The 19,581-nt window shown below is 45.5% G+C and overlaps 1 protein-coding gene across 2 annotated transcripts in view; it reads left to right on the top strand.

Moving 5' to 3' along the window:
- The window catches only part of EXOC6B (exocyst complex component 6B), a 472,504-nt gene that overhangs the window by 323,838 nt on the left and 129,085 nt on the right, over positions 1 to 19,581 (top strand). For both annotated transcript variants that reach the window (XM_040335548.1, XM_040335549.1), the window contains exon 19: positions 14,359 to 14,500. In XM_040335548.1, coding sequence (XP_040191482.1) covers positions 14,359 to 14,500 — 142 coding nt within the window. The remainder of the gene's footprint in view (positions 1 to 14,358; positions 14,501 to 19,581) is intronic.

The raw sequence follows: 19,581 nt of genomic DNA, 5'->3' as shown, positions 1-19,581 counted from the left end.
GTAGATCTTGTGTTGGCAGTAGGTGGCAGCGGATCCAGATTGGATGTGCCCCGCAATGTGCGGTATCTCAATGTACTGACTGTTCTGCTATGCTCTGCTGTGCTCCGTAATGCTCCTCAATGCACCTCAGCCTTCCACGGCTTTTTCACCGCACAAGGCACCTCCGTCCCTCACACACGGAGGGGACGTCACGTGACAGGCACCGGGTGATGACGTCAACGCGTTTTGCCATACTCAATGGCGTAGGTTCATCTCGGACGTGGCTAAAACAATCTCAAACTGACCAATCTTTCCTGCCTGGTACATACTAATGGACTTTACAGGAATCTGCCTATTATGATCGCTTTGATTAACATTACTAACCTACTCTTGCTGAACGACTCCAACTGACTGAATTGCCTTTCAGATTTTTGCATTCAAGGACTACTACAGCCAAAACCTGGCCCAATCAGAGTATTCTCATGGCCTCCATTTTCTATATATGAAGATGATATAATTTATCTAGTTCTGTAGATTTATTCCCACTGCTCCCCGTCCCTTCCCCTCCCTCCCCACACACTGGGTTCAGCCACCAGTAAAAGCACTTATTGGCAGAATTAAGACGGGGCTATCAGGTATTTTTCTCCTGACTTACTAGTTGCCCCCCCCCTCTTTTCTTTCTTAAATAGCCAAATTAATTAATTGATTGCATTCAGTGTATGTAACTCGTGGCTGAACCCATATACGTCCGGACTAGTGTCGTGATTTTATGTTGTCTACTGTGAATCCTGTCTTTCATATTTGTTTATGGCAATTCATTTCTTTTAAATGGTTCCATTTTTCCATATAGTTCACTAATGACTGCATTTTTTTTTACTCGTTTTTGTTACCACAATAAATCCTTTTGTATTGGAATATTATCTAGATCATCATTTGTTGCTACTAGTAAACTCTTTCAGGGCTTTTCTTAGGCCACTCCCCTTCCCCGTTTGCCCTTTTTTAGCGATGTTAGGAGAATACCTGTAATGAGTGGACACCAATGGCCGACAACGTCAGACAAGCTCCGTTCTCAGGTCTGCGAGAGATGGGAAAGTCTGAATAGCTGGACCTATGATCAGTGTCAGGGTCACAAGCCAAGGTCGGTGCAGGAGGAAAGTTTCGTAGTCGGGGGGTCACAAGCCAAGGTCGATGCAGGAGGAAAGTTTTGTAGTTGGGGTCACAAGCCAAGGTCGGTGGAAGAGGAAAGTTCCATAGTCGGGGGGTCACAAGCCAAGGCAGGTGCAGGAGGAAAGTTTCGTAGCCGGGGGTCACAAGCCAAGGTCAATGCAGGAGGAAAGTTTCATAGTCGTGGGTCACAAGCCAATGTCGATGCAGGAGGAAAGTTTCGTAGTCGTGGGTCACAAGCCAAGGTCGATGCAGGAGGAAAGTTTCGTAGTCGGGGGTCACAAGCCAAGGTCGATGCAGGAGGAGAGTTTCGTAGTCAGTGGTCACAAGCTAAAGTTGTTTCCAAACAGCAATAGAAGTTGCTCAAGAAGTACACAGGATCAGACCACAATAATCTGGCGACAGGAAGTGCAGAGGCAAGGCTAATATAGGAAGTTCATGCAAGGAGCAAGGAGTTCAAGGTTCAACAGCAATCAAGACATGAGGCAAGATTTTTCAATTGGATCAGGCAGGATTGTCCAATAGATCAGGTAGGGAGCTGCCCAGCATCCTAGATAGCTTAGGGAGAAGAATCAATGCCAGACACAGAAGAGGTCCCAGGTACCAATTTTTATGTGGCATCTCTTGCTTTTAAATACTTATCTCGATGAAAAAAAAAAAACCCTGAGGGATCTTTCATTAATGAGGTCCCAGTTTCTAGCCCCAGGTCCTGAAAAGTGAAGTGGTTCAAATAAACCGTTAAAATCTGCACATTTTAGACCGAACATTCAGTGAAAAAACACATAAATAAAAGGTAAACTTCAGCAAAAAAACAGATGACCGAATGGTCCAAAGACCCAGAGATGTAGACTGCTGGATTTAGAAATGTTTTATTTTCCTGTACAAATCAAGTATGACTTCACACTCTCCAATCTCCCATGTCTCCTATGTATGTTCGTGAGGCCACCCATCACATTAATGGGCCAATAAGGAAGCTGGGAAGGAGGAGGGGTTGGGGAGTAGCTGTGTTTTGTAGTGGCAAGAGGGTAAGGGTCAAATTTGACTATTACGGAAGGCGTCAACATTTTTACTAAATCCTGTATCTCCAGATTTACTGAATATCTTGAAATGCAATTTTCAGTGAACGTAGCCTGTTCATGTGTATTTCTCTCAAAGGTTTCATTTAAATTATTCAAAGAAGAGGCTTGAATACCTTTCCTAGAGACAATTCTGCTCTAAACTACTTCTAAGATGATCAAATAATCCCTACTTCAGGCGAGGACAGGGCAGTCTGAACACTGACCCCTTCATGTCATCGGAGGTTAAATAATTAATGTGGCGACCTTTACTCACCAAAGGGAGCCTTGGGCAGTTTTTTTTTGTCATGAAAGTTTTTTTTTTGTATTTCTCTAATGCGGCGTACACACGATCGGACATTTCGACAACAAAACCGTGGATTATTTTTCAGACGGATGTTGGCTCAAACTTGTCTTGCATACACACGGTCACACAAATGTTGTCGGAAATTCCGATCGCCAAGAACGCGGTCACGTACAACAACACATATGACAGCACTATAAATGGGAAGTTCAATACCAAGTGCGCCACCCTTTGCGCTCCTTCTGCTAATCTTGTGTTAGTAGAAGTTTGATGAGAGACGATTCTCGCTTTTCAGCCTCAAAAATACAATGTCAAATTAACAAGGGACACCAACCAACCTACTTGAGGTTAAAAAATACAAGATAATAATAGTGTTGTGGTAACTTGAAACACAAAACGAAAAAAAAAAAAAATATTCTGGAGATCACTAGAATTTAAAAAAAAAAAGAATTAAAAAAACAGGAGATATTGATTAAAAATAAAAAAAGATCACTATAAAAATAAATTATAAACATTATTATGAAGATCTGGCTTAAAAAAAAAAAAAAAAGATTATTCAGGAGATGACGAGAAATAATAAAGAAATCAGTTTGTCAGAACTCTGTGTGAATATCCGCTGCAAAACAACTTAATTATTCTAGCATTATAAAGAAGAAAAGTTTTACCAGACCAATCGCTTCCGTCTCGTATTTGATTCCGAGCATGCGTGGAATTTTGTGCGTCGGAATTGTCTGAACACTCTCGGAATTTACGAGAACAGATTTTGTCGGAAAATTCGAGATCCAGCTCTCAAATTTTTGTTGTCGGAGATTCCGACAGCAAATGTCCGATGGGGCCTACACATGGTCGGAATTTCCAACAACAAGCTCCCATCGAACATTTGTTGTTTGAAATTCTGAGCGTGTGTACGCGGCATTACTCTTTAGTTATCCTTCTCAGCAAAAATGATAGATGCCTAGTAACTAAAGAATAATCCCATATGATTGTTTAGTTTTTTTTTATTTTTAAATAATTTTGCTATATTACAACTTGAAGTGAAAATCCACACACGTTTTTCTCTTATTGCTTTGTGTTGCAAAAAGAGAATTTTCCTCGCTCACAATTACCCTGTGTGCCATGGTTTTATCAGTGCTTAGTAAGGGAAAAACTTGTCAACAAGGAAATAAAAACTTCAGTGAGAGGCGGTTCACACAGGGGCGACCTGTCAGGCGACTCAGCCACCTGACAAGTCGCGCTCTGTTCAATGGAACCGTTCTAATAGGAGCGACTCAAGTCGCTCCGACTTAGAAAGAGGTTCTTGTACGACTTTGGGGGCGACTTGCATTGACTTGTCAGAACATTTGGGGTTAAAAGATACATATAAAGTTGCACAAGTATATTTTTCTATTGTTCCTATCCATATATATATATGATGAACAACACTAAAGCCATTTTGGATCTTATTCTCTCTCTAAGAGGTTATTATATTACTTGTCTCAAACAATGACAGATCCCGGACGAACCCCCATTTATGTCAGAACCATTGACGTATCTCAGCATAGAGCCTACATATACCGTCGGAATGTTTATTCTGAACTATAAAATATTATTGTATTTATGAAAATATGTAAATCTGTGCCGAGATGCGTCAATGGTTCTGACAGACTTCAATACAGAAGTCATTTTGAAAGTCGCCTCTGAAGTGGTCTTGAGATCGCCTTGCGGAGTCGCCCCCAAAGTCGTGCCGCCCCAGTGTGAACCGGTCTTGGGGTCAAAGCTCTGGGTTCTCTTCTTCTGGACCTTCCCCTCTCCATTGAATTACGTTGTAATCTTGGCCCAGTAGGGCTTGCAAGTTTGTGCAGTACTTTGCAGTTTATTTTGGCGAAATCTGAACCTTTTAAGCTGACATTAGACTCAATATATAAATCACATATAAATACCCATATATGAACATGTGAAACAGAAATAGTCCTTAAAGGTGAAAGAAATTTTGTGAATAAAGTCCAATATTTGGTGACAATCAATTAAATCCTAAATTTGCATCAACAAATAGTGATACAATTTGATAAGAGATCCACCACCGATAGCACCAGTCGCTTACCAGAGATATTGAACTCAAGTCGGTGTACACCTAATGAGTCAATCTGGCTTTGTGATGTAATGTACCTAAGATGATTCAGGCTCGCTATACGAACACAGCCTCCAGAGGGGTGTTTGAGATGATGGATGTCAAATGTAATCAAAACCGACTCTTGGACCATTCAGATATACAGGAGAAGGAAGGCACATAGTGTAATTTTGTAAAAAGTAACAGTATTTAATAGGTAAACAGAGGTAATACACTCAAATTTTTTTGTAGTATAAAAGCGCTTGTAAAAAAGGACAGTAACAGTGGAATCAGCATTGCATGGTTCAAATTTTGACTGGTTCAGTAGGGACAAGGCGATATTTCCAACCATTTATGGGCAGACTGATTGGCATCAATCAACTTTGGTAGAACCTGCACGTCGAATATTGCCAGTGGCTATAGCTGCTGGCAACAATCACTGTGTTCTCCCAGCAGCGACATCTCCCTGCACCCCGCCCCCCGCCAGAAGAACACAATAATTCTGTGGGAGGAATTCCCCCATCAACAGGGGAATCAAGCGATTTTTCTTTCCTGAAACCACAGGATGCCTTAAAGCAGTTGTAAATCAGTGAGAAGAATGCTCCTTACATTGGTGATCAGTGGGAAGAATGTCCCTTAAATTGGTGATCAGTGAGAAGAATGTTCCTTACATTGGTGATCAGTGAGAAGAATGTCCCTTACATTGGTGATCAGTGAGAAGAATGCTCCTTACATTGGTGATCAGTGGGAAGAAAGCCCCTTACATTGGTGATCAGTGGAGAAGAATGTTCCTTACATTGGTGATCAGTGAGAAGAATGTTCCTTACATTGGTGATCAGTGAGAAGAATGTTCCTTACATTGGTGATCAGTGGAGAAGAATGTTCCTTACATTGGTGATCAGTGAGAAGAATGCTCCTTACATTGGTGATCAGTGGGAAGAATGTTCCTTACATTGGTGATCAGTGGGAAGAATGTCCCTTACATTGGTGATCAGTGGGAAGAATGTTCCTTACATTGGTGATCAGTGGGAAGAATGCCCCTTACATTGGTGATCAGTGAGAAGAATGCTCCTTACATTGGTGATCAGTGGGAAGAATGTCCCTTACATTGGTGATCAGTGGGAAGAATGTTCCTTACATTGGTGATCAGTGGGAAGAATGTCCCTTACATTGGTGATCAGTGGGAAGAATGTTCCTTACATTGGTGATCAGTGGGAAGAATGTTCCTTACATTGGTGATCAGTGGGAAGAATGTCCCTTACATTGGTGATCAGTGGGAAGAATGTCCCTTACATTGGTGATCAGTGGGAAGAATGTCCCTTACATTGGTGATCAGTGGGAAGAATGTCCCTTACATTTGTGATCAGTGGGAAGAATGTTCCTTACATTGGTGATCAGTGGGAAGAATGTCCCTTACATTGGTGATCAGTGGGAAGAATGTCCCTTACATTGGTGATCAGTGGGAAGAATGCCCCTTACATTGGTGATCAGTGAGAAGAATGCTCCTTACATTGGTGATCAGTGGGAAGAATGTTCCTTACATTGGTGATCAGTGGGAAGAATGCTCCTTATATTGGTGGTTAGTAAAAAGAAAGCCTTCATTATAAATATTGTAGCTAAAAAGTTATTGTGTGGTTAGTTATCTAAGAGACAGACAGAAATTGCTCAATGCTCAAGGAATGTAAGATGCATTCGTTTCATTGACCTCCAGTGTATGGATACGCTGGAGATCAGTGGGGAGAATGCTCCTTACTTTGGTGGTCAGTAGGAAGAATGCCTCAATTACAAATATTGTAGCTAACAAAGATAAATTGGTGGCTAGTTATTTGCTTAATGCTTAAGGAACTCTTAACAGCCTCTTGAGGAACCCTAAGGTTCCACAGAAAACCTGGTTGAGCGTGGCCACTCTAGCATTTACCAAACCAAAATATCACATTTAAATGGTGTGACCCTTTTAAGTGTGTCCTCACAGTGCATCTGGTGTAAATTAACTAAATGTCACACGGCTGTTAATTTAGTAGTACAGCAAACTGTATATTAGTAGGAATGTTTTAATTTTTTTAAAGGTCAGCTACATAGAGAATTAACATCTGGTGGTATTAATTAGGTACTTGGCAGTCCTTATTGTCTTGTGGGTGTTCTTCTCCCTGGATGTTCCATGTGACAACAAAACAGAAGGAAGTCACAATAGTACTCACTTGTTCCACTTCTCATCCAATTAAAATTAGCATTGTGTCTCCCTGATTCCAGGTATGCCCTCTGCTCCTCCTTTACAAAAGGTTATATTTGTTCATTTATTTTTTAGACCCCTTTCACATTGAGGGTGTATTGCAGGCGCTATAGCATTAAAAAAAGCGCCTGCAATCCGCCCTCAAACAGCTGCTCCAGTGTGGGCTTTCACACTGGAGCGTTGCGCTAGCAGGACGGTAAAAAAAAGTCCTGCTAGCCGCATCTTTGGAGCGGTGAAGGAGCGGTGTGTTTACCGCTCCTCCACCGCTGCTAGGCAAGGTCTCCAGGACTTGAAAGCAGCCAGAGACTAGGCCGGGTCTCCATGACTTGGAAGCAGCCAGAGACAGGGCCGGGTCTCAATGGGACAGCATGGCTATACCACCCGCAATGCACTGCTTCAGCAGTTTTTACCCTGGTCTAGTCTCTGGCTGCTTCCAAGTCCTGGAGACCCGGCCCTGTCTCTGGCTGCTTCCAAGTCCTGGAGACCCGGCCTAGTCTCTGGCTGCTTCCTAGTCCTGGAGACCCGGCCCTGTCTCTGGCTGCTTCCAAGTCCTGGAGACCCGGCCCTGTCTCTGGCTGCTTCCGTGTTCTGGAGACCCGGCCTTGTCTCTGGCTGCTTCCAAGTCCTGGAGACCTGGCCCTGTCTCTGGCTGCTTCTGTGTTCTGGAGACCTGGCCTTGTCTCTGGCTGCTTCCAAGTCCTGGAGACCTTGCCTAGTCTCTGGCTGCTTCCAAGTCCTGGAGACCTTGCCTAGTCTCTGGCTGCTTCCAAGTCCTGGAGACCTTGCCTAGTCTCTGGCTGCTTCCAAGTCCTGGAGACCTTGCCTAGTCTCTGGCTGCTTCCAAGTCCTGGAGACCTTGCCTAGTCTCTGGCTGCTTCCAAGTCCTGGAGACCTTGCCTAGTCTCTGGCTGCTTCCAAGTCCTGGAGACCTTGCCTAGTCTCTGGCTGCTTCCAAGTCCTGGAGACCTTGCCTAGTCTCTGGCTGCTTCCAAGTCCTGGAGACCTTGCCTAGTCTCTGGCTGCTTCCAAGTCCTGGAGACCTTGCCTAGTCTCTGGCTGCTTCCAAGTCCTGGAGACCTTGCCTAGTCTCTGGCTGCTTCCAAGTCCTGGAGACCTTGCCTAGTCTCTGGCTGCTTCCAAGTCCTGGAGACCTTGCCTAGTCTCTGGCTGCTTCCAAGTCCTGGAGACCTTGCCTAGTCTCTGGCTGCTTCCAAGTCCTGGAGACCTTGCCTAGTCTCTGGCTGCTTCCAAGTCCTGGAGACCTTGCCTAGTCTCTGGCTGCTTCCAAGTCCTGGAGACCTTGCCTAGTCTCTGGCTGCTTCCAAGTCCTGGAGACCTTGCCTAGTCTCTGGCTGCTTCCAAGTCCTGGAGACCTTGCCTAGTCTCTGGCTGCTTCCAAGTCCTGGAGACCTTGCCTAGTCTCTGGCTGCTTCCAAGTCCTGGAGACCTTGCCTAGTCTCTGGCTGCTTCCAAGTCCTGGAGACCTTGCCTAGTCTCTGGCTGCTTCCAAGTCCTGGAGACCTTGCCTAGTCTCTGGCTGCTTCCAAGTCCTGGAGACCCGGCCTAGTCTCTGGCTGCTTCCAAGTCCTGGAGACCCGGCCTAGTCTCTGGCTGCTTCCAAGTCCTGGAGACCCGGCCCTGTCTCTGGCTGCTTCCAAGTCCTGGAGACCTACTGTAACATGTATTTTCTGAAATAAAAATCTTGCCAGTTTGCAATTTCTTTAACACCTTAGTTTGACGTTAAACATGTAGTACAAATATCGGAATACAATATTTTTCCATATAGTTGGACTTTTACTGATATAAAGTATGTGCACGCTTGACAGGTACTGAAGTAACACATTCTGGTACTGTGCAACAGCACATTTGAACACTCCTTGCAGTTGTGTACATCATCCCAAGAAAGACAATGTTACATCAGCAAAGTGATTCTGAAAATTGTAGTTGTATGAGAAATAGGGTAAAAATAAGAGTTTCCCTTAAAGCCGAGCAGAGAGCTTAATGAGAATGTGCTGAGTGCAGGAATCCATAGCAGTCACATTTCAGTTTACTGAAGTTAGATCAGTTTCCTTTGCGTGTTCCAATTCTCCGACGGCTGATTAATACAGAAGGATCAAATGTTACTTCCAGCCTGCTTTGTGTTGGAAACATTTTTCTTTTATGCCTTTGTAAGCTTAGTTGGGGTCGTGTGGACTTAGAAAAGAGAGAGGGGGGGGGGGGAGCCCTGGTGTATCACCGGAAGACAAATCAAGAGTATTGTTATGCTGGCCATAAACAGATATTTCAATTTACCATCCTTTCCATCCAATCACTTTGTGGTTCCATTGTAGATGGAAAGCCACGGTGTACTTTACTTTTCTCTACTAATTTTGTACAATTTATAACCGATTAAAAGGTATCCAGTCATAGCTGGGCATATGCGAGCGTCTGTGCTTTGCCCATCGAAGACGTAGGAACCAGTTCAGTCTGTGTATGGCTCCACTCATACGTATTCTTATTTTTCCTTTACTGACTGATCCCTACACTGCAGGGAGGGAATAAGTAACCCTGTACTTCCCAGTATAGAGGTGCATGTGATTCAGCTCCCTACATCCCATAAGGTGCTTGCCGATTGGCCCAGTTCCATCCCAGGAAAGCTCCAACTAGAGTGACTTGGAACTTACACACAGGGCCAGGGACAAGGGGTGGGCATGAGGGGAGGCTGCCCTGGGCACTGTCATTTCATGTGAGGTGGGGGGGGGGCACTGCGAGGAGAATGAGGTGGAGGGGATTTTTGTTGGAAGGAACAACTTGGGGGGGAGGGGTGTAAGAATTGCTAGGGGTGGTGATTTAAGGGGATTTGTGTTGGGAGGGAGGATAAGGGAAAAGGATTTGTGCTAGGAGGGGGGGATTTTGGGGGGTTGTGCTAGAATAGGTGATATGGTGAAGGAGGAATAAGAATTGTGCTAAGAGGGGAAATTTTTGTTGGGGGGGGGGGGGGGGGGGATATGTGCTCGAAGGGGAACTTTAGGGGGTGGATTTGGAGTGGTGGAGAAACAATGTACTCGGAAGGGAAATTTTAAGGGGTACATTACAACTTAATGTTACAGGTAAGCCTATATTAAGGATTACCTGTAGCTAACAAGGATATCTCCTAAACCTGCACGGTTTAGGAAACATCCCTGTATTTGCATGTGCCGACGTCATGCGGCACATGCGCACTTATGCCAACTGAAGCAATGACACTATGGGGGTTATTTACGAAAGGCAAATCCACTTTGCACTGCAAGTGCACTTGAGAGTGCAGTCGATTTAGATCAGAGGGGGATATGCAAGGAAAATAAAAAACAGCATTTTAGCTTGCACATGATTGAATGATAAAACCAGCAGAGTTTCCCCTCATTTCAGATCTACCCGTCAGATTTACAGCGACTGCACTTTCAAGTGCACTTGTAGTGCAAAGTGGATTTGCCTTTCGTAAATAACCCCCTATGTGCCGTTGCTTCAGTTGTACTGTGCCGTCATCACGGCTCCGGCCAATCACAGCGCCTGAGCCATGAGACCCGGAAGTCACTCCGGGACAACATGTCGGCGGCCAGAGGGGGAGACGTGGACCGATGCGGGGGCTTTGATCAGAGGTAAGTAAAGCATACCGTATATACTTGAGTATAAGGCGACCAGAATATAAATCAAGGCACCTAATTTTACCACAAAAAAACTGGTAAAACTTATTGACTTGAGTATGAGCCTAGGGCAGTGATGGCGAACCTTGGCACCCCAGATGTTTTGGAACTACATTTCCCATGATGCTCAACCACACTGCAGAGTGCATGAGCATGATGGGAAATGTAGTTCCAAAACATCTGGGGTGCCAAGGTTTGCCATCACTGGCCTAGGGTGTCCATCTGCATGCCTCACTGTGTCCATGACTAGACTGACATTTAACATGGGAGTCTATGGAAGGGGTGCCCGGCTTTGAAAAATCGGTGCTCCCCAACCGTAGGTCACCCGGACAACAATCTTTGCACACTTGTAGAGGAAGAGTGGGGCTACATGTCTGATAAAAAAAATCGTGTTCGATTAATCAATTTTTTTTTTTTAATCGACTAATTTTGATTAATTATAACGCATATACATTTTTCGGATCACCACCATATATAGTTCCCACTGTAATATCCACAGACCTCTCCCCCCACTGTAATATCCACAGACATCTCCCCCCACTGTAATATCCACAGACATCTCCCCCCACTGTAATATCCACAGACATCTCCCCCCACTGTAATATCCACAGACATGTCCCCCCACTGTAATATCCACAGACATCTCCCCCACTGTAATATCCACAGACATCTCCCCCCACTGTAATATCCACAGACATCTCCCCCACTGTAATATCCACAGACATCTCCCCCACTGTAATATCCACAGACCTCTCCCCCACTGTAATATCCACAGACATCTCCCCCACTGTAATATCCACAGACATGTCCCCCCACTGTAATATCCACAGACATCTCCCCCACTGTAATATCCACAGACATCTCACCCACTGTAATATCCACAGACATCTCACCCACTGTAATATCCACAGACATCTCCCCCCACTGTAATATCCACAGACATCTCCCCCCACTGTAATATCCACAGACATCTCCCCCCACTGTAATATCCACAGACATCTCCCCCCACTGTAATATCCACAGACATCTCCCCCCACTGTAATATCCACAGACATCTCCCCCCACTGTAATATCCACAGACATCTCCCCCACTGTAATATCCACAGACATCTCACCCACTGTAATATCCACAGACATCTCCCCCACTGTAATATCCACAGACATCTCCCCCACTGTAATATCCACAGACATCTCCCCCACTGTAATATCCACAGACATCTCACCCACTGTAATATCCACAGACATCTCCCCCCACTGTAATATCCACAGACATCTCCCCCCACTGTAATATCCACAGACATCTCCCCCCACTGTAATATCCACAGACATCTCCCCCACTGTATAGGAAGATTAGTGCTTGCTTAGTCTTTAGTCTTACCAGAGAAGCCGTCCGAACACAAGCAGTTGAGGCCGGGGTAGGACGTCAGTGCGCCGCTCTAGGCTCCCCTAGGCCGCCGCCGGGTGGACCAAGATGGCCGCCGCTCCGGGAGCTAGGCCGAAGCCGCGGCCTTTCCTATGGCTGAGGCAGCAGCGGAGCTCCGGATCACGTGGTGTGCCGATCCGCATATGGTGACCCATTCGGATCACGGATCATTTACTATCTGTTGCACCACTAGTACTGATCAAAAAAATTAACGATTAATTGAGGAATTAATCTTTAATTTCCACAGCCCTACTTGTGTTACATAAGAAATCACCTTTGGACACTGGGTGTTTGCTGATTACTGTGTGAAGATTATGGACTGTTTACCATCATTCTATTTTAGTATTGTTTTTTATGTTATTTGCGCTGAACTGCTTTTTTAATCAATTAAGAAGGCACATGACCACTCAATGAAGTTGTTTTGAGGAGCAGTTTATACTAAACCGTGTAAGGGGCTCTTTATTGTTAGTAGTAAGGACAGGGCTGTTGCTAGACATTACAGAGCCCCATATAGACTACCTGACAGGGTCCCATCCCCCATGGCAAAAATGATAGAAGGCAAAATGCATGTGAACAAGTCCTTTTTTTTTTAACTGCTTTGTTGGGGGGCTTTGATGAAATATCAGGGGTCTTAACAGACCCCATAAAGTCTCTAATTTGAGAGTGAGAAAGTGACTGAGGACACCGATTCATCAGTCCCCTTCTTTGCAGCCTCAGCTACAGAGATGAATGAATAGGAAGTGCTCCGGAGCTTCCTGTTCATTCAGAAACTGAAGCATAGTAAACCATCTTCTATGCTTCATTGATGAATGGACACAGGAGCGACTAGTACAGTTCACTCACTGTGTTCATTCAGAAAAGGAAAGGGCAGGTAAATTACATATTTAACAGCCCCTTCACCCACTCTCCATGCTGAAACATCCCATTGTATGCCTGCAGGAGCTGGTGGTGGAAGAGGAGAGCAGGGAAGCCGGCAGCACCGTGAGGGGAAGGGGCACAAACACTAGAGCTGATCCCCCTGCAGTGCTGCCGGAGGAAGAAAGTGGAGAAGCTGGAAGCGCTGCAGGGGGAGGCACAAGAGGATTGGTGTCGGCAATAAGGCAGTACAGCCAGCCCTCCTGCTTGGCAGGTGCCCAGGTCCCGCTTTTGAACTGATGGGACCTGTGCCTGGTGCGGGAGGGCCGGCTGTACTGCTTTATCTGCAGACCTGGGGCAAAATGTGGAACTCCTTGCCACAGTTAATGTCAGCAGGAAGTGTTGATAGATTCAAAAAACTTTTAGATGGGGATCTTGGCGAACACAATATACAGGGATATAGGAAGTGGTAATGACATGAACACACACATGTTGAACTGTATAACTTCCCTCCTAGATTGTAAGCTCTAATGAGCAGGGCCCTCTGATTCCTACTGTGTTAAAGTGTATTGTATTTGTACTGTCTACTTTCAAGTTGTAAAGTGCTTACGTAAACTGTTGTCGCTATATAAATCCTGTATAATAATAATAACTGGATGGACTGGTGTTTTTATTCAACCTTACCAACTATCAAACTTACCAACACGCGCCCCCCCCCCCTTCCCCTCCCCCCCCCCCCCCCCCCCGGCTCACTCCTGACTCCCGCGCTGTGTAAACTCAGAGCTCCCGGTCCTGTCAGGGATAGAGGAGACCGATGTTGTGTCCCTTATACATAGGGACACAGCATTGGTCACCTCCCCCAGTCAGTCCCCTCCACACACAGTTAGAACACACCCAGGGAACACATTTAACCCCTTCCTCACCCCTTAGTGTTAACCCCTTCCCTGCCAGTCACATTTATACAGTAATTAGTGCATTTTTATAGCACTGATCGCTGTATAAATGTGAATGGTCCCAAAATTGTGTCAAAAGTGTCCGATACGTCCGCCGCAATATCGCAGGCCTGACCAAAAAAAACGCAGATCGCCGCCATTACTAGTAAAAAAAAAAAAAAAAAAATCATAAATGTATCCCCTATTTTGTAGGCGCTATAACTTTTGCGCAAACCAATCAATATACGCTTATTGCGATTTTTTTTTTTTTTTTTACAAAAATATGTAGAAGAATACGTATCGGCCTAAACCGAGGAAAAAAATATAAAAAAAAAAAATTGGGATATTATTATTATTATAACAAAAAGTAAAAAAATATTGTGTTTTTTTTCAAAATTTTCTGTCTTTTTTTGTTTATAGCGCAAAAAATAAAAATCGCAGAGATGATCAAATACCACCAAAAGAAATCTCTATTTGTGGGAAAAAAATGATAAAATATAATTTGGGTACAGTGTTGTGTGACTGCGCAATTGTCATTCAAAATGCGTCGGCGCTGAAAATTGGTCTGGGCATGAAGGGGGTTTAAGTGCCCAGTAATGAAGTGGTTAAATAGTGTCCTATAGCGATCTGATCGTTTCAATAATCGATGTGTCCTCTTTGTGTTTCAGGGTAAAGTAGCACAGACGGCGTGCATGTCGGCCTGCAAACACCTCTCCACGTCTCTGACCCAGTTGCTCCTGGAGGTTGAGGTCAAGCAGATCACTATGGGGGCCTTGCAGCAATTCAACCTGGATGTGAAAGAGTGCGAGAGTAAGTGGCTTCATATTCCCAATTTTTAGCTAAAATAACCTACGTCACCTGCAAGATGAAACCCACACAAGGCCAGGGAGAGCATGCAGACAGTGTCCTGACCAGAACTATAGGGCAGAAGTGCCAACTACAAAGCCACTATGCCGCCCATTGTACATCCACGCAAAATGAATGAGTGCAAAGAATTACATGCGATTTAAACAGGAATGCGGTGCGATTCCTGCCCGAATCGTATGTGGTTTCCCGCACTGCTCCTATGTGAACTCGGGCTTGTCATAGTGATTTTGAGCCTGCATTCACACAGAAGCGGTGCGGGAAACTTCCCTACATGGCGGGTTCCACCATCTCCGGCTCCCGATCCGACCATGGACATCTACGGCTTTGTTCCCCACATCTCCATTTGCTCTCTCCCCCCAGCCTGACAGTATGGTCTACGGCAGGCATGTCCAATATCCGGCCTGGGGGCCAATTGCGGCCCCCGTTCCAGTTTAATGTGGCCCCCCTGGTAATTTGGATATATACTGTATTTATCAGCGCTGTCTCGGAGGGAACAGGGGGGGGGGGGGCGAGAGGGCTGTCAAATTACATACAGGAGAATCTCCTGTTTACTCTGCGGCATCTGTAATAGGAAGTTTAGTCTCCTGGGCTGCCATTGGACGATTCCTCTGTTTATCATAGGAGGCGGGACATTGTATTAGAGAGGTTGCTGTGTAAACAGAAGATTCTCTTGTATGTAATCTGTTGGCGGTTGTCTCGCCCCCCCCCCCTCCCCCCGAGGCTGCAGATGGGCATTGATCAGGCTGCATTCATGGCAGTGGCGAGGCTGCATTCATGGCAATGACGAGACTGCAGATAGGCACTGATTGGGCTGCATTGATGGGCAATGACCCTTAATTTGCTTCACAGTTCTTTATTTATTTACATTTTTTTTCCCTGAAACTTCCCTCCTAAAGTGAAGGTGCGTGTTATACGCCGATAAATACGGTATATCCAAATAATACGCCTGAGCTCATCTCTTCACCACACACAGCCACAAAGGCAGGGGAATTCTTGTTGGGTGTTGTATTAGAGCTCGGGCAAACACACTTAGACCGAATTTTAATGGGTCAAAGAATGTCAGCAAAATGGTCGGCCCTCACGCATGTTCACTTCATCAAATCTGGCCCTCTTTGAAAAAAGTTTGGACACCCCTGGACTCTACGGGGATTCTTATTGGTCAGCACGTAAGAAAAGTAATGGCTGCACATCCAGGAATTCCGATTGCCTTTTATTTTTTAGAGTGGTAACACCAAAGACACCAACACGAGGTCACGTAGACGCGTTTTACACAAACATCTTGTGCTTAATCATTGATTAAGCACAAGATGTTTGTTTGAAACGTGTCTACGTGACCTTGTGTTGGTGTCTTTGGTGTTATCACTTTAAAAAAATAAAAGGCAATCGGAATTCCTGGATGTGCAGCCATTACTTTTCTTACAAGTCTCTCACGGAGGCGGGGCCGGGGCTGGCACTCTACGAGACATTCCAACTCAGGTTATCATCATACACCTGGAGCAGCGGCTCTTTTTCTTTGTAATTGGCCAGCACCATCACATGGAAGGCGCTGACCAATCAGAAGCCGTCTAGCACATACTGTCAGCTGCTGTCAGGAGAGGAGAGAGAGAGCTGTGGGGATTTCAAATCCCCCGACCAGTGAAGCGGCTCTTTAGCGTCTGACACCGGCGCGATCATGGCAGTCTGGTACAGCAAGATGGGGTCCAGTGGATGGTTGGAACTGCTGGAGGCTGGGAGGGAAAGCCACTGGAGATGCGGGGGAACAAAGCCATGGGAGAGGCAGGAGAAGCTCAAGCCCATAGCCTACAATGCTCATGACAAGCCTGGGTTCACACAGGAGGGGTGCGGGAAACTGCCTGTGATTCAGACAGGAATCGCATGCAATTCTTTGCTGTGTGATTTGCACCCATTCATTTTGTATGGACTCAAATCGCACAGCGAAGTATCAGTATTCGGTATTGGCGAGTACTTGACCAAAAGTATCGGTACGCCTACTCGCAGGTAAAAAAAAATAAAGGTATTGGTGCATCCCTAATTTTTTATTTTTTTTATTTGCGTTTATTAAAACTATAGATCTTTTCTTTACAAGGAGCAGTTTTTGGTTTTTGTTTTACCTTCTTAGATTGGTAACTCTAAGGAGCGGGGCTCTCTGATTCCTAATTATTATTATTATTTAGGCACTTATATAGCGCTGTCAATTTATGCAGCACTTTACATATACATTGTACATTCACATCGGTCCCTACCCTCAAGAAGCTTACAATCTAAGGGCCTGATCCACAAAAACCGACCGTAACTTAACTTTTGCCATTTAAGTTACACCGCCGCAAAATCTCTACCTAAGTGCCTGATCCACAAAGCACTTACCTAGAAATTTTCAGCGGTGTAACTTAAATCCGTCTGGCGCAAGGCGTGCCTAATCTAATGGGGCGAGTCCCATTTAAATTGGGCGCGCTCCCGCGCCGGACGTACTGCGCATGCTCCCGACGTTATTTTCCCGACGTGCTTTGCGCGGATTTACGTTGCGCCGGGGTTTTGAGAATCGCGACGGGCGTAAAAAAAAAAAAAAAGGGTTTCAGCGGGAAAAAAAAAATAATAAAAAAAAATGACAGCGACGCGGGATAGAAGGGTATACTTTTACAAGGTGTAAACAGTTTACACTTTGTAAAAGCAGCCCTAATTTTGCGACGGCAAACTAATACTTACGGAGAAAAAACGAAGCGTAAAAGCTTCGTGCATCTCCGTAAGTGCTAATTTGCATACCAGACGCTGGATTTCGACGAGAAATGCCCCCAGCGGCGGCTGCGGTACTGCATCCTAAGATCCAACAGTGTAAGTCCCTTACACATGTCGGATCTTCTGTCTATCTCTTGGAAACTGATTCTGTGGATCAGTTCCATAGATAGAAACAAGGATACGACGGCGTATCCCTTTTGTGGATCAGGCCCTAAGTTCTCTAACTGACATTCATATACTAGGGCCAATTTTTAGACAGAAGCCAATTAACCTATCACCATGTCTTTGGAGTGTGGGAGGAAACCGGAGTACCCGGAGGAAACCCACGGAGGAACATGGAGAACATGCAAACTCCTGGCAGGTAGTGCCGTGGTTGGGATTCGAACCAGCGATCCTTTTTACTGCTAGGCGAGAGTGCTACTCACTATGTATTGTAATTGTACTGTCTGCCCTTATAAAGTGCTGGGTAAACTGTTGGCACGTAATAAATCCTATACAATATTAATAATAATAATATAACCTTTTAAATTTGGCAACAGGGTTACTTTAACCGCTTGCCGCACGCTGATGTACGTCGGCAGAATGGCACGGCTGCGCATATTAACGTACAGGTACGTCCCCTTTTAATATGCACAGTCGTGGGTCACGCGCGCATCGGCGGCACGCTCGTGACCCAGACGGGTACATCCGTGACCGCGCCCGCGGGACCCGATCGCAGCCAGTGTCTCGTGAGCTGAAGAACGGGGAGAGGTAAGTGTAAACAAACCTCTCCCCGTGCTTCCTAGTCAGACTGCCACCGATCGACTGTTCCCTGTGATAGGGAACGACGATCAGTGACAAGCCAAGCCACGCCCCCACACAGTAAGAATCACTCCCTTAGGGCACACTTAACCCCTTCAGCGCCCCCTACAGGTTAACCTCTTCACTGCCAGTGTCATTTTCACAGTAACTAGTGCATTTTTATAACACTGATTGCTGTATAAATAACAATGGTCCCAAAATAGTGTCCGATGTGTCCGCCATAATGTCGCAGTCACGATAAAAATCTCTGATCGCCGCCATTACTAGTAAAACAAAAAAATTATTAATAAAAATGCCATAAAACTATCCCCTATTTTGTAGCACTGTGGGCCGGATTCAGATACGAGATACGACGGCGTATCTCCAGATACGCCGTCGTATCTCCAGATACGCCATCGTATCTCTGAGTGCGGGCCGTCGTATCTATGCGCCTGATTCAGTGAATCAGTTACGCATAGATTTCCCTAAGATCCGACCGGCGTGGAATATGCTAATTGGGTATTACGTTGATTCAGAAACATACGTCCCGCCGGCGCATTTTTTTACGTCGTTTACGTTGGGCTTTTTCCGGCGTAAAGTTACCCCTGCTATATGAGGCGTAGCTAATGTTAAGTATGGACGTCGTTCCCGCGCCTAGTTTTGAAAATTTTACGTCATTTGCGCAAGTTGTTCGCGAATAGGGCTTTGCGTAAGTTACGTTCACGTCGAAACCATTGAGGCTTTGCGGCGTAATTTCGAGCGTGCGCACTGGGATTCTTTCACGAACGGCGCATGCGCCATTCACAAAAAACGTAAAATACGCGGGGTCAAGTGAAATTTCAATAAAACACGCCCACAACATCCCCATTTGAATTAGGCGGGCTTACGCCGCCACACATACATTACGCCGCCGTAACTAAGGGCGCAAGTTCTTTCTGCATACGGAACTTGCGCCCAAAGTTGCGGCGTACCGTATCGCAGATACGTTGCGCCAGCAGATAGATAGAGAAATCTATCTGAATCCGGCCCTATAACTTTTGCGCAAACCAATCGATAAAAGCTTATTGTGTTTTTTTTTTTTTTGTTTTTTTTACCAAAAATATCTAGAAAAATACGTATCGGGCTAAACTGGAAAAAAAATTATATACCGTATTTATCGCGGTATTGCGCGCTCCGGCATATAGCGCGCACCCCTAAAGTAGACCCGACATTCCCGTAAAAAAAGATTTTAGTACTTACAGTTTTGGTGTCTTGCGCGGCGTCCATCGACTGCCTCGTCGGGTACGGCATCCGTCTGCGGCTTCGGGTGTCCTCTTCGTCGGGTGCGGCGTCCTCCCCGCTCGATCCCTGCGCTGAGTTTGAATACTGCGCCGGCATATACCGAGCGCAGTACACTCGTGTGAAGTCGGGCAGGCTTGGCTACTCTCGCGCTCACGTCCTGTACGTCCAGGACGTGAGCGCGAGAGGAGCCGAGCCTGCCCGACTATACACGAGTGTACTGCGCTCGGTAT

Source organism: Rana temporaria, chromosome 1, assembly GCF_905171775.1.
Source record: "Rana temporaria chromosome 1, aRanTem1.1, whole genome shotgun sequence".
Classification (NCBI taxonomy): Eukaryota; Metazoa; Chordata; class Amphibia; order Anura; family Ranidae; genus Rana; species Rana temporaria.
This window is presented reverse-complemented; position numbering and strand designations above follow the sequence as displayed.